The sequence below is a fragment of the Chrysemys picta genome, chromosome 1, assembly GCF_011386835.1.
Source record: "Chrysemys picta bellii isolate R12L10 chromosome 1, ASM1138683v2, whole genome shotgun sequence".
Taxonomy (NCBI): Eukaryota; Metazoa; Chordata; order Testudines; family Emydidae; genus Chrysemys; species Chrysemys picta.
Window position 1 is genome coordinate 223,557,755 of NC_088791.1, and position 16,346 is coordinate 223,574,100.

The 16,346-nt window shown below is 39.2% G+C and overlaps 1 protein-coding gene across 11 annotated transcripts in view; it reads right to left on the minus strand.

Annotated features, from left to right (window-relative positions):
• The window catches only part of WWC3 (WWC family member 3), a 145,880-nt gene continuing 129,534 nt past the window's right edge, over positions 1-16,346 (minus strand). For 7 of the 11 annotated variants that reach the window (XM_005309313.4, XM_005309312.3, XM_065580686.1 and 4 more), the window contains 8 exons: positions 15,182-15,349; positions 14,124-14,275; positions 8,121-8,280; positions 6,433-6,597; positions 4,157-4,249; positions 2,892-3,122; positions 1,971-2,098; positions 1-221 (listed from right to left, as the gene is read on the minus strand). In XM_005309313.4, coding sequence (XP_005309370.2) covers positions 155-221; positions 1,971-2,098; positions 2,892-3,122; positions 4,157-4,249; positions 6,433-6,597; positions 8,121-8,280; positions 14,124-14,275; positions 15,182-15,349 — 1,164 coding nt within the window. In that variant the 3' untranslated portion in view covers positions 1-154. Of the gene's footprint in view, positions 222-373; positions 500-1,970; positions 2,099-2,891; positions 3,123-4,156; positions 4,250-6,432; positions 6,598-8,120; positions 8,281-14,123; positions 14,276-15,181; positions 15,350-16,346 lie in introns of those variants that run through there. The other 4 variants (XM_065580681.1, XM_008167177.4, XM_065580682.1 and 1 more) reach the window with 2 other exon arrangements.

Consider the following 16,346-nt stretch of genomic DNA (forward strand, 5'->3'; position numbering starts at 1 on the left):
TTTTTTTACTTTTACTTTTTTTACGTTTTTATTTTTTACAAAAGGTGTATATTAATAGCTTTTGCACAAACTTTTAAAAAGAAATTTAGCTAGTCTAATAATTTCATTAAAATAAAACAGACAGATAAATACTTCATGTTTACAATGCAACATGTTACACGTCATCAGCTGGCAGAGGAGGTATGTTAATCCTTGGCCTTGTAAAAAATGCTATCTTCTCTCTGTCATTGAAAAAACAGATATAAAAAGGCGGTCAAACAAGTATATATAGAGTTTCATTTCAGGAAACTGAATTTGTTTCCATCTTTATTTAGCTGTTATTAAATTCTTCAGATCAAATATTTATTGAGGTGTTTATAAACATAGTAAACCAGGCCCATGTTGTATAGCTATAATAAATAAATAAATAAATAATACATGCCACCTAGCTCTTATATAGCACTTTTCATCAGTAGCTCTCAAAGTGTTTTGCAAAGGAGGTCAGCATCATAGAATCAGGCTTTTGGAAGAAACAAAAAAAAGCACTACTAGTATCCACTACTAGCTACACAGGATTGAACTGAAGGAGGAATACAGAAAGTATTTGACCATATAAACCATAGACACTATTACTTTTTGGAAGAAAGCTGCTCCATAGTACAATGAACCACATAAGGCTCTACACATCGGCTAAGCCTTACGTAGTTCCTCTTCACTGGACAAAACTGCAGTGTTTTAGATTTTACTGACAACCCATATAGAAAGTAACTGTCTATTTCTGGATACATTCATATTTGAAATAAGGACATTCTTATTCTTCCCACTTTTTTATCCCACAGCAAATTAAATGTGATTAGAAACTATCCATGGTTTCATCTCTACAGACCAGCCCATATATTTGATTTATTTCCTCCCTGCCTTGTGTTCCCCAATGTGCAGGATTTAAGTTGGCGCCGTTATTGCAGGAATTAGAGAACTATCAAAAACCAACCCTGCAATTTCTGCTCTCCTGATGCCCTGCCTGTCAGCCTAGGAGAAAGGGATCTTTGATAGCATCTCCCAAATGAAAAATGAAATTAAAGACCTGATTCGTTTATTTTTCACTTAAGCCTTCCTGTTACCATTATAGCACCATTATTCAATAATCACAATCAATGAAGAGAGATTCCAACAACCAAAGCATTCTGTGAACATCTGCCTAATATGAGACACTAGCTGTGTTTTCTACTCTGTCATTGCATTGCAAGCATTTACTCTTAAACACTTTATGACATGGAGTATACATATGAATATACAAAACAAACTGCTACTTTAATACTAAAAGTCAGAAAAATCATCATCTGAAATGCATGTTAATATTTACCAAAGCCACTGGGAAGCAAAGTTTAAAACTGTATATTTGACGTAAGAACTATAAGCAGCAGCAGCCGCAGATGAGGAAGAGATGAGGAAGGATACAAAGCACAGAGATTTTTGGAAAGAGCAGTTGAGAAACAGGACTGAGGTTGGAATGGTAAGAAAGAACAGTTATGGGTACAATGCTATTTACTAAAGTACATATAGAACATTAACTAATTTACTGTGTATATAGGGATGCAACTGGTTCTTGGAGAACTTAAACCATATGAGCTTGGAGCCCAAAGCATATGGCGGTGTTAGTAGCTGCCCTAATTAGAATTATAGTCTAAAAATATGTCTACATAAATATGGAGACTCTCTTTTTGTATTACAGCATTTTTTTATTTGCAAGTTGGGTGACAGCACTTCTTCACTTTGGTTTTCAGTCTTTGTAGCATGAATTGCTCAAAAGAAAAGCACTCTAATGAAAACAGGCCCACATCAATATCCAAGTAAAGGTTATAGATACATAGGATACTACACAATGAAGCTAGGTGGTTTGGAGCTACTATAATAAAACATTAGTACATTACAACCAACAGAGACCTGTAAAGATTAAACATGTGCTATATTCAATACACGTTATTGCTTACCGAAACGTCTGCACCTGAATAGGTTCTTTCTGGTTTTGTCCACGCAGTTGGTATACTTCTTTGGATGCTTTCTTTAGCATTTTTTCAGCTACTTGTTCTTGGTGATGATCAAATTTGGTCTGTCTTGTCTGAAAAGTATTAAAACCAAACTAAAAATGAATAGCTGGAAACACATGGAAATGAAGACATCTAGTTAAATAATGTGCTTTCCCACTTCATCTCAATGAAACCAGCCAAGCACAAGGTCTGAAATAGCTAGACTCCTCAGAGCCACAGGACTGTTTCAGTCCTTATTGCTCCTGAGAAAGATGTGTTAAATTCCATGTAGTTTACTATATTTCCATCTTTCAAATGAGACCATTAGCTAGAGTTTGTGCCTGCTCTATGTGGGCACTGAAAATCCAATGGCAATTTTTTGTAGTCATTTGCCCCAGCATGCTTTGTTACACTTCCCTTTCCCATCAATGGGAATTACAGTATGCATACACAGTAAGAGGAAATTATGCAGAACACTCATGTAAGATAAAATATCAAATCAGTGGATATTCATCCAGAGGCCTATGGGAAAAAACGCATTGTGATTCCCCTACTAAATATCTATAACTTACAGCAATATCACAAAATACTTTTAAAATACCACAAAAATCAAACTTTTGATGGAGAGTTTTAATGTCTCAGACACATTAAATAGTTCCATCCTCCAGTAATTGTCACCAATGTGGTATTCAATCATAATCAATTATATGATGTTTTCATGAGGGCAACAACAAGGGTATCCGGGGTGAAACTGTTTATTTGAAATCATGTAACATTATAAAGTTCCATTCATTTAACTTCACCACTTCCAAGGTATATTTACAATCAAGCAGGCTTTAATCAAAGGTTCTGAGTATGCCCAACGTACAGCCCAAGAAACCATACCTGTCTCTCTGCTTCCTTCAACAAATTTCGGAATCGTTCGTCCCGAAGGACCCAGTGGGGAAGATCAGTTTGCCCTCTGAGTTGGGCATCTTCCAGACGTTGCTTCAACTCTCTCAAAGCACATATCTCCTCATTCAGTTGTCTCTGTCTAGTTCTGGATGCCTGGAGATCCAGCTCCAGGTCTAGGGATGTCCTTGTCATAAGCTCAGCCAAAGAAGATCTACAGGACTGCTGGGTTATTATAATTCAAATAAAACATACAACAGATGTTATTCAGAACGTATTATATTGATATATTCTTAGTTGATTGAGGGCAGACATTTCATGTATGCCTTTAACTCTTCTGACATGGGAAGTTTTGGAAATAACATACCAATCTCACTGTGACAAGACTAAACATATTTTGTACATTAGGTATACTATTTCAATTCATGTTTGATGGAATTTTGGTCTAAAACAAACTAACCACCTTTTCCAGGTAAGATGTCTTAGTCTATACATATTTATAGGGTTGTGAACCAAACTTTCTTATTTTACAAACCTTCCACTGCCATCATGAAATTCTTACTATTAAATGACGACTTCAGGAATAGCTTTCAGCAAAGGGTGCTGTACAAACTACACCACTCAGGAGTAAACCCCAAATGCACTGTGACTCAAGAGACACATCCTGAGTAAAAATTCCTTCCAAGCTTCCTCCTTGCTCTGAAGGCAGTAGCAATTTCTTACTCATCTCTTCCAGCAATAAGTTGTAACACCTCCCACACTGGATCAGCTGCACTGACCAGCAAATACGAGTGATGAAACTAAGGCTCCGCACACTCCCTGCCCCCCTGCTCTGGTAAGAGACTAAAGGGGTACTTAACCTTGCTTACTCCTGAACACCTAGGACCAAGGTCTAGGTAGATCACATAGGGTTGTAATGGGGATTTCTAATTGGTCTCACTGCACTTTGTGGGTATGCAGCCAAGCACAGTCTTACCCATAGTTTTAACACACTGGATGATTAAACCAATTCATAATCAGTATCTATTTAAATTGGTCATTAGGTGACAGGCAAGTTTTTGCAGTTGTTTACGACTGTATCTCAAATATCTGTCTCTTCAACTAAAAAAACCCATTATTTATTACATTACAGTATCAGATGCTTCATAAAAATTGTCTTAACATACACCTTTGAAATCCGGGTCAAAGTACCGCTGCTTCAGTTTGTAAAAAAAGGTCTCAGCAGAGAAAAATCCACATGCTCATATACTATAGTATACCTGCTTATAGCGCAAAGTACGCCTTTCCAATGTATTGCGGATGAAGGGTGACTTCCTTGGCAGGGTTGAACTATCACTGTCACTACGGTACAGCTGTTTAGAAAAGATATTAAACATAAATGGACATTTACTCATGGCTGCTTTGGAATTAAAAATTTTACAAGCTTTTAATTGGAAACAATGATAGACACCAGAATACTTTTCTAGGACACTTGGGATTTACTTACATTAATGGACAAAAGTTCTCAGATTGCATCCTAAGTTCATATTTGCCTTCACTTTAAAAAAATTCTATTGTGCAGTTTCTGAACAATGTTTAGTTGTTAAAAGATGGTGCATGTGTTTCACTATATTTCTTTTTAAATGGCCAACAGATTGTTGTGGTTAGCAAGAGTGATCTACCATCAAAAGTGGTTTATTGTTGTGTATAACAAGCCAATCTTCTCAGTGTATTTGCAAGAAGGTGGCATGTGACCAGGATTCATCACTGAATTTGGTCCGCTGGTTAGATCATTAGCTTTCCCAGCCAGGGCTGGGTACTGACAGGGAGTGCGACATCAACACTGATCCATGCCAATGTAAGGGGCTGTGGTCCCCTTACTGAAACTTAGTGGGGGGTTTTGGCTCTCTCCCAGTATCAAAAGAAAGGGCCAATGAGAAATCAAGACTCTGAGACAGACACTCCCCAGGGCCAATGGGGAGAGGCCAATGCTCCAGGTCAGCCTGACTGACAGGGCAGGCATGCCAATGAGGGAGTCAGGAGCCCGGAGTCCCACCCCTCTCTGTGAGCCTCCAGAAGCAAAGTGGGGCGGAGGTACGGAGAGAGCAGAGCCACAGCGATCCAGAGAAGAAGCCCAGGGAGCAGAGCTGGAGGCAGAGCGGAGCTGGAGCAGTCTGGAGCCGGGTGCGGTGAGCAGCTAAGGAGAGTAAGGGAGGACCCCAGGCAGCAGGCCAAGCGCAGGGAGACATCCCCAGCCAAGAGGTCTTGCAAGCCAGACTTGAGGGGTGGGTGGGGGATCATAACCCTGACGCTGGGAAGAAGGGTCCTGCCACCTAGAGCCTGCAGGCGTGTGGCCATTGCCAGAGCAAGTGTCTGAGCTACGGTATCACCACAGCACAGCCACAGCCTGGACAGGAGGCCTTGGACATGTAGGGTGACCCGACAGCAAGTGTGAAAAATTGGGACGGGGGTGGGGAGTAATAGGTACCTATATAAGAAAAAGCCCCAAATATCGAGACTGTCCCTATAAAATTGGGACATCTGGTCACCCTATGGACATGTGAGGAACAGACTGTGAATTTCTCTTACATTCCAGAGACAGCTATTTGTGGTTCCACCGTGCTCACGGGGCGGTAATACGTGTTTTCCTTTAACCTTTCCCATATTCTTCCTAATTTTTAAAAATTAGTTCTGTTTAATAAATTATATTTGCTTTGAACTATATGCAATGACCAGGGGTCAGGGAAGCAACCAATGCAGAGAGAGCACCCTGGCATGGGGCACCCTAGCCTCGGTCTTAAGTGAGCACAACAGGACTGGGGGTCGAGCCCCACAGGAATCCTGGGCCCAGCCTTATTGGGATTACGGGACTCTGCTGCATAGGAGAGTGGAAGGGGAGGTAAGGCAGGCCTCTGTATAAAGGGAGTGGGAGTGAGGACTCAGATCTTTTGCTAGCCAATTCCACCAGAGTAGTGTATAATCTAGGAAGGTTCCCCACTATAGCGGGACCATTCCCCCGCTTACACTAATGTCACTAAATTACTAGCTTTTCAGATTCAATGAGGTGCCTGCTTTAAACAATATATAATAAAATAGTATCAAGCATTACGTAGTGCTTCACTTTGGATAGAAATGTGCAGCAATTTTATCTGAGCCTCTTGCAGAATGAGATAAGAATGCATTTTCAAGGCGTGTCAAGTGGCTGCTATGCGAGTTATTTGTATTATTGTAGCAAGAAGGATCAACAAGGATCAGAACTCCACTATACTAGACACCAAATAGACAAAAAACAAAGAAGAGTTATGTTATGGAGGTCAGCAATATCTATCATAAGACCCTAAAAGACTATTCTACCATTTAATTCTTAATATTTTATAGAGAACTAAGTTCCTAGTGAACTCTTTCCAGTGATAATACTTTAATGCAATGCAGAATTTTTGGTTGAACTTAAAATATAGATACTGATTCTTGTAAATATGTTGTAAGTATTAAAAAAAAGCACACTTTAATACACTTTCTGCTTCTGAACATAAAACCACAAAAAAATTTGACTCACTCTGCAAACATACTGACTTCGTGCTCCAGGTGAGAAGGTTTGTGATCGAACAATAGTGCTACTACGAACAAAAGCAGAACCACGGGGCCTGCGGCAGGTTCTCTCTTTTGGAAGAATAGCGACTTCTTCTGGAAAGAGATCTTCTGTGTTAGTCTCTTTATCCACCTAGAATCACAGCCCAAAACAGTACATTTACTCCAATGTTCTCTTCTACAACAAAAGCAGAAAAACTTGCCATGTAAGTTATGGATCTAGTTTTAATTAATATGTCCAGTTCATGAATCATCTCTCAATTAAGAAACCATAATTCTAAAACCATACAATTCAAGATAGTGGGACTGGTTTGCAAGTGCTAACAGCCTTTCTGCTGGGCCTTAAACCATCAGGAGATTAACATGTAGCATCCTATAGCCACATCATCAAATAGCACAGGCACTCTGTTGGACTGAACAGCTACCTAATCTCCTATCTCAATGGACAGAGAGAACTAAATCACTTTTCAGAAAACTGTGCTGATTCTCAGGAAGGGAGTAACTCCACAACTAAGGCCTGGTCCCCACTTAGTCCGGACTTCGGACTAAGGTACGCAAATTCAGCTACGTTAATAACGTAGCTGAATTCAAAGTACCTTAGTCCGGACTTACCGCGGTCCAGACGCGGCAGGAAGTCTCCCCCCGTCGACGCCGCGTACTCCTCTCGGCGAGCTGGAGTACCGGCGCCGACTGTGAGCACTTCCGGGATCGATCCGGGATCGATTTATCGCGTCTTAACCAGACGCGATAAATCGATCACAGAACATCGATGGTGTGCCGCCGGACCAGCCGGTAAGTGAAGACTAGGCCTAAGTCATTACAAAGGTAGGGAGAAGTCAGTCACAGGGAACCAGGAAACTTTTTTTTGACGATATCACAGAAAAACCTCAAAGCATTTGGAGAACCTGAACATATAAGCTTTGAACCAAGCCTCCAAATTTTTAGATGGCTCACTTAACTATTCAGTATGACTCAATCACAATGTGACACTGAATGGTGTATCACACTCTGACAGGGCCAGATCCTCAGTAGGTGTAAATAGATGCAGTTCCATTGCTGATTTACACTAGCTGGGGACCTGGTCCATGTCTTAACTCCTCAAACAAAACATTTTAAATGACGTACAGCCTTCAATCCACCAAATTTGGTCTGAAAACCAGCTATGTTTATTTTAACAAAGTGAAAGCAAGGTAACAAACTTAACCTTTCCGCTTTTACATTTTAAAAAACTTGCATGAATGTGACATTGGTATGAGTACTTGCATTTGGGGATGGCCTTCTCCACAACACTTCTAGGGAACACAGTTACTGAGTGTAGGTCCCTGCTCACTCATTATGCAGGAGCAAAAATATTTCACCTTATGAGTTGACAAAGTGATTCTGTTCAATAAGAAACTGGACAAGTATCCAATTATAGGAAGTAAAATTAAGAGAAAACATGCAGTTTTCCCTCAAAAGTAACTAGAAAGAGTAAGTTGAACAACTCAATATAGATTATGATTTTCAGCATTGCAGACAACAATGTGTCAGGGTTTTCGATGCAGCTCTGATTTTTTTTTTTTTCTGATCAGATAACACGAGTTCAGCTAGTGCAAGTAATACGCTGTGTGCTAGGCATTTGCCAATCTTCAAGAGTACAGTGTTTTCTCTACTTACTTTTAGGGGCGGAGGTTGCACTTTCCCAGAACTGTATTGACCTGCCTGAACTGCAAACGTATGTCCACGTAACGAATCGCCACAACATGTCTCTGGATAAGGTGGGCTGGTCTGAGTGCAATTACTACATCCACTGTCAACAGATTCTGCTTGCCAACTCCTAAGGACAGAACATTTCAAGGAACTCTAAGAAATGTGATGGAATTGTGCAAAAATATGTGCCATGTTAATGAATTTCAACATCCAAATCTTCAAGGATAATTTGCCTTTTCTAAAATTTTGTTCCTGCAGTTCTGATTCATTCCACTTGAATGAGGTGATTATTCTATTTGGACCTCTAAGGTATACAGACAAGCAATCAATTTCAACTCTTTCATGAAAGAACCAGCTTTTCTAGTCCTCCCAGAAAGTCACTTCCCAGTCTTGAAAAGAGCATTAAAATAAATAAAAGGACAAAATGCCTCTCTCACACAACAAACTAACAGCATGAAAAACAGTGATGTATAAAATAAAGGACTGCAAAGAGTGGATTATTTAGCTTGTAAAACAGAAGAGCAAGAGGAGCGCTAACTGAAGGTTTTCAAAATTATGAACACCATAAAGAAAGTGGCCAGTTCCTCTTTTTAAAATCTCTCTTATAACATGAAAAGAAAGGAATATCGTGTAATTAAAAGGCAGAAGAATACAGAACACTTTCGTTATGCAGTTTATGAGGGCATTTTGTGATGTAATATTCAATATCAAGTCTCTGTATAAAATGGGCAATGGGAGAGTCGTATAAAATCTCGCTGTTGGTTTTCTGTTTTACAGAGCAGTACCCGAGGAACTCATCACACCATGTAGCTGGTTTTGGAGAACACACTTTTTATTTTTATTTTTTAGATGGTTCAGGTCCATCTTTCTGGGACCTGCTCCTTTTCTTAAATAGATATAGCTATACCAGATCAGGCTGTTGGTACAGTTAATCTGGTATAATGCCTCCAGCAGCAGATCCTTAGCCAGTTGGAGGTTGGACAATTCCTGATGCTTGCAATGTACATCCAATAGTAGGAGATTTGGTTGCCCATGTCATTATCTTACCTTGAATAACTACAAGTATTGTTACTAGACCTACAATTATGCAGTCGCTTTTTAAAGTCCAGACACAGTGTTTTTTGCTGAGAATTTCTGCATCAATAAATATAGGTTGATCATACACTGCATAATGAAGCAGCCTTCCTCATGCAACTTTTATCTAAGACTATACAACCCTAACCTAAAAATATCTTTTTAATACAAGCCAAAGCAAAAAGAAAAATGGATAAACAATATTTAAGGGCCTATACTATCCTTGGCATCGGCAAAAGAGGTTTCTTTTCTTTCAAGCAGGTCATTCCAGGAGGTGAGACTAAAAAAGTACTTGCTATACAAAAGGAGGTCCCAGTTTTGAAAATGAAGTTAAAGACTAACCTTTATGGCTAATTTATTGGTAGGAAAGATGAAAAAAACTGTTTCTACAAGACAAAGCCAGTAACCTGCACATCTTTCTGATGCAAAAACAGTAATAGCAAAATAAGTTGTTCACTTACTGACTCTTGAGAAGTAAGATGCAGCTTTAAAGCAACTTCATTGATCTAACTTGGATTCTCAGCCCATTTGTCCCTAAAGAAACTAAAAGGGCAAAGGTCTTACAGATCACTGACATCTCTCCTTCTCCCATATCTCACAATGAGTTTCAAAAATGGACAACCCTGGAACTCATACCACCTATCAGGTATGTTCTTCACTCATATATAAAAGACATAAAGGTTCAAGCATGTCAACATATTTAAGGTACTAACTGCTGAATTGCCCTTCTTTCAAAAGCCAGGGAAAAAATAGCAAAAATCTTCATTGTTGCATGCAGCAAAGAAAATCTGAATGCAGCTACTAAAGGCATCTTATCAGTATAGAGAAACTGACTGTGTCTTTCACTTCTAGAACATCTAGGGAATGTGCCGCAAGGAATTACATCTTTTATGTAGAATTTGTCCGTGGATATGATGCCCCATTCTGCACACCTGCAGCAAAATGTTGAGACCCATACATCTGAATGAGAAGCAAATACTGTATCAAGTGCTAACAACAGAAAAAGTTGTGCGAGTTTGTGAAACAGAAGCATGATCTCATGAGTTTGCCATTTGAAGTGCATGCCCAGATGAGTCACTCAAAATAGAGAGGAACTTGTTTTAGCCAATATGGTAGAGTCCAGGGATTCCATTACGTCCACTCTGGGCAAGTTCTGCCCTGTTAATAAAGTAAGTTTTGCTAATATGTGCTACCATACCAGACTGCATGTTGCACTTTAATTCTATTAAATTGCTTTCCTTAATTTAGCAATGGTTTGGGTTATGCAAAAACTAGCTCTCTATTTTGAGGACAATTAAATGCAGTTTAACTTTACTCCACAACAATCTTCTTGGTATTCCCCCTGTTCCCCAAACAGCATAGTAAATTTTGTCCTCCACTGCAAACAAAATCTTACCACAATTTTTGAGTTGTGAGAAGTTCTCAGAACCAGATCTGGATGGATTACCTATTTCTAAAATGGGTTCTCTGGGAATTTCTAGGCTCCACCTCCTGTGTGTACTGATTTAGCAAAGTTGTGGGTGGCAGAGGGTGAAAGGATCCTGCTATAGTAATATATGCCAGGAAAAAGAGTCATGGTTTACTTTGGACACCTTTAGCACTTTCTAGCAGCTGGTATCTCATCAGGACCACAAAAGAATTCAACAGATTAGTCTGCAATGATGCAAAAGCAGAATGGAGCTGAAAAATAAAATAACTAACAGGTGAAGTAGCAATTCTGGGATGAAGATCCTTAAATCTGAATGGCTGTCTAAGAAACTGAGAGGATTAAAGTTGGAACAAACCTGCAGTCAAGAAAAGTGGTAACAATTAAAAAAAAAAAAAAAGGTACTCCTTTTGTTAGAATAATTCAAAATGTTGGTCATATTTAATCTCTGATAATCTAAACATCTGATAGCAATGTTGTTTTCAGAAATATGCACAAGCTGATGCACAGGCTTTCCAGTTTTAGGTAATTTAGTTTACTAGATATGTGGATAAGAATTTTGTGTCCATTTATAGGCTTCATTAAACCTAGTTCAACATTATTTAAATAAATTTCCATATTGGACTCAGTAAAATTTTCAGAAGTGCCTAAGTGTTTTAGGAGCCTAAATCCCACTGGCTTTCAATGAGGCTTAGGCTCATATGTGACAGTCATTTTTGAAAATAGAAAATATGGTCAGTTACCTCCGGTAACTGGTTCTTCAGTATGGGCTGTTCACACAGATTCGACTCCTGGTGCACATGCACCTCAGACATGCAAGATCGGACTCTTTTGGCCATTGATCAATTGGAGCCATGCCTGCACCCTAGATACCCTTGCACCATCTGCAGCCTAAGCTTAAAGGGCTCAGTAGGCCCAACCATCCCTCAGTTCCTTCACCAAAACAGAATCTCAGAAGTAGGACTCCATAGTAGCGAGGAGAGAAGGTGGGTCATGGAATCGATGTGGACAACACATCTCAAAGAACCACAATTACCATAGGGTAAGTAACCGTTATTTGTTCTTCAAGTGATTGTCTGTGTAGATTCCATTCTTGGTGATTAACAAGTCATTATCTGTTTGCGTGGAGGTGGATGCTAGTGACTGTGGAACAGCCCTTCCAAAAAACATGCATCTAATTTGGAAGCTTCTACCAAAGAATAGTGTCTTGTACAGGCATGGCCCGAGCTCCATATAGTGCCCTACGAATTTCATGTACAGGGACATTGTTCAAACAAGCAGCAGAACGTGCCTGAGCCCTAGTGGAATAAACTCTAATATGATCAGGCAGATCTAACCTGGCTAACTCCTAGCATGTCCTTATACAGTTGGAGATCCACTTAGATAACTTCTGTAAGGATACAGGATATCCTTTAGCTCTATCTGCAAAGATGACAAATAGTCTAAGTATGTTCCTGAATGATTTTGTCCTGTCAATGTAAAGAGACAGTGCTCTTACTACAAGTGTGTGAAGGTTGGCTTCCTCTAGGGCTAAGTGAGGCTTGGGGAAAAAAATGGGATGTGAATGGATTGGTTTATATAAAACACAGACAACTTTGGGCAGTAACTTGGAATGAGGCCTGACAGTGACCCTGTCCTTATGAAACACTGTACAAGGAGAACATGAGGGCTTGAGTCCACCCTACCCTTTAAGCTGAGGTAAAGGCTATTAATAAGGCATTTTTAATTGACAGGTGGTACACGATAGGATTGATGGGAACAGGTGGGTGGTGCTCCTTTCTGCCTGTCAGAGGATGCCAAGATAGCAATGGACACATGAAAAATCTGAGAAGATGGGGCCTGAGAGCGCAGGGTGGAATCTTGGCTCTCCGGGCACCAACAGAGAGAGACTGACCAGGTGGCTGAGGCCTGTAGTCTTCCACTCAATGTCTGAAGAGGCTTACATTGATCTCTTGAGGTGTGCGCTTGGAGAAAGATTGAAAAATGGAACATTGCCCCAGAATATGTCCCTCTCCTCTGCACAGTAGACACTGGGAGTGCCGATCAATAGACATCAAAATATTGTACAAGAGATAGGTCTTGAATCCTAGAGATTTCACTTCTGCCACATTTCTATTACATATCGCTAGCCTAACTGAAGTTTTCTAGCATATGTGAATCTTATTTAAGAAGTCATTAACTTTTTATAGTATATATATTGCCAACAGGCAATTAACAAAGATAAATAACACTAGTTCACTGTGCAGAGAAAAGGTGGACACTGCAGGGGTTCCATCTCACTGCCACAGGTAGTAAGAAAGAACTAAGGGATAGTTGGGCCCACTCTGCCCTTTATATCCTCAGATGGAGAATGTGAGGACATCTAGGGCTGATACAGCCTAAATGGACACAGCTGGCAAAAAGTATCCAATCTCATGTACATGTGGTATAAGCATACCAACAGTGAAATCCATGTGGACAACATATCTTCACTCATATCATATCAACATAAGCCCTTAAGTCACTCAGGCACTTCTGAAAATGTTACTCTATATATGAATAAATTCAGGATTAGTTGAGTATTTCAAAAAGGAATCACCATAACAAGAAAACTCTCAGAAGCATGATGACACTCTGCTGACAATTGTAATCCACCCATGCTGCATTTTACCAGAGTTATGGGGTTTTATAAAATTCAGTAAAATGCTCCATGGAATCAGTGTTGTGAATGTTCTTAATTTTTGCACATTCCCTACCCTGTCCAGTTGAGAGCACTGTAGTATCTCCAGTGTCCAAACTGGATCTTTTTGCTCTTATTGTAAGTAAGTGAGAGTAGTTAGGAGAATAGAATACTGTGGGATTGTTAATGTATAACAAAATCAATCCCTCCCTCCCTCCCCCTTTCACCAGAAAATGCATCCTTTTATAGTGTGAACAACTCATTTCTAATTTTTGTACAAGGTCATATATAAACAATTTAAACACATAAATGTGTATGGCCCAATCCTGAACACACGTGTATAGGTGTTTGCAAGGTCAGGACATGAACTGTCTACATTTCAATTTTGTTTCCTCTGCAACATGCAGTTTTATTTAAACTTCCCTTCATGAATATGACAGAATTTTAATTAAAGTGCATATTATATTCTAGAAAGTGACTGCAACAATGGCATTGCAGGGTTCCCTGCTTTCTGTTTCACAATAGCTCCATGCTACATGTACTCAGTTTGTAACAAAAAGACATTTTCCACCCCCTTCCTAGCTGCCATCACTGCAAACTCAACCTGGGATCTGAGAGGTAAGCTGGGTTCCTTCCTGCTTGCATGTGATGATAGGCTATAATGATCTTATACACTGAAAATAGGCAGGGAGCAGAACTCAGAGTAAGGTCTGTTGTTTTTACAGTTGTATTTGAGGACAGAACCACAGTGTAAACTTCAGCCAAGATCTTACAAATTCTTTTTGATCAGGGTTTAACCTAATATTTTTACCTCTCTGATACAGCTTCTGCCTGATCTTCCTTTCTTTCAATCTCTAGGATTTCTTCCTCTGTGTACTCCAATTTCACTCTCTCTTCTGCCAGCTCTCTCTCCACTGCTTCCAGCTGAGCTGTGGTCCTAGCTAATAGGGCTGTCACTGCATCCTGAAAGACAAAATGGGCTTCAAATGGAACAGCTTCAACCAGCACTTAGTTCTTTTATTCTGAATACTCCATAAAAGCTGTGTCCTGAATCATGACTTTATACTCACCAGGTGACCAAAACATAAATGCTGTTCAGTTACTGGAACTCCCCAAAGAGGTGGCAGCCTTTCATTGGGAAAGGGTGAATGTTTTAAGTTCATTTTAAATAGCAGTAATAGGATTAGGGTTGAGCACTTGCATAAGTGCTTTCAGGATCTGAGCCTTTATTCTAGCAAAGTGTGGAAAATTGGATAAGATTTGTGATTTCTTTTAAAGATACTGCAAAATGTAAGATATTTTCAGATTCTTGAGTATTAGTGTATACAACTAGAAGAAAAAACAGCCTAATACTAATAATCTTTCACACAGAAAGGAATTAACCAGTTACAATGCAGTGTTCCTTACACTGAAAAAAATAAGTTTGCTACTTCTATTTTATAAAATACTTTCAAAATACTGGTTTTTAAATCATCATCAAATACTGCCATTAACAGAACACAAAGCACTCTCCCACATTAGAAAGCTATATTTTCTACTAAAATTCAGTGGTTCTGAAACTTTGTACGATGACCCTTTTTCTGCAGCCTAAATGCTGCAGATTAGTTGAACAATTTAGCAGGGAAAAATCAGACCTCTTTTCAAGACGCACATTTCTTCTGCTTTGATTATCCGTGCACATATGATTTAGCATTCTATTGTAATAGAACATTCGTTTTTTTCTTTTGACGGTAACCCTTCCAACAAAAACAAAGTTAAAATTTCACCTATGTGTGCAGATAGTATACAAATTCCACACAGGAACACAAACAAACTTGTAGAGGATGAGGCTCCACTTAAAGTTAACAAACTGCTCCTTCCTGGCCATACCGATTTCACTGTAGTCGTATTTCCAGAACTCTGTGGAGTGCTTTCTTCACACTGATTTTTGTCCTTCGCCCTTTGTGGGTCTGAACCAGTGAATATCTGGACGGGATACCAGTGAAGCTGCATCTCAGTGGAACTCTCATGATCAGCCAGGCTAATCTGAGCAATGCCCTGTAAAAATGATAGGCCAGAATAACCAAAGAAAACAATATACCACTTCCCATTCACAGAATTATCCCATTTAATAGAAATACTGCATCAAAATAGTGCACCTTACGGGTGACTTGAAATGGAAAAAAATTATAAAGTCTCCCTTGTTTTGCTTATTTATGATGTATATAAAAAAAAATACTTTCTTCCCACCCCCCATCCCCACAAAAGAGAAGGGGTTTGTTTCTTTTAAATTATGAGTCTAATTGCTAAGTTTGATGTTCCTGAGGTTTACTGGATGCTGTGTTAGCAATCTGAGCTCTTAATCTTTTACAAAGACATCTTTTCGCTCAAGGGTTTACTCATATATTTGAGTTAAATTGTCATTAATGAAAAAGATTAATCTGAATAAAAATCACTACTGTTCTCAGTTAATCAAGTTTCATTTGCAAGATCTCTCTGATGTTATAATTCTACCAGTTTTCCATTCATCGGGGGAGGAGGGGAGGGGGGGAGGAGAAGAGAGATGAGATAGACAAGACCAGAATTGCTATGTAAAAAACTAGTAGTAAAAACTTTCACGCTTTCCTAATACATCATAAAGAAGCCAAATAGGGAATAAACAAAATTTGTTTCCTTTGTAAGTCACCTTTAGATGTCCCAAAATTCAAGGGGGCAACGAAGAGGGATGAAGTGTATTTAGCCTAATTCACCCATCTACAACGTATGCCTTTATCTAGCTAGCAATGGGACTTTACATTTCTATGCTATGAGCCTACCAGCAGGGGTCTCTTTCATTGAAACGAGTTATGTAAAAAGTATGGCTTAGATCTCTCACAATACAGGTTGGCTGAAGAAGTGTCTCTAACAATACAGTAAGTTAGTAAATGTGTTCAGAAATTTTAATTTAACTTTAAGCAGATTTTAAAAAAGAATTAATTAGAAAACATGTAAAGTATTTATTTTATTGTGTTTCCATGCCAAAAGTTCCCCGGGGCTCTGTTTAAACAGATGGACA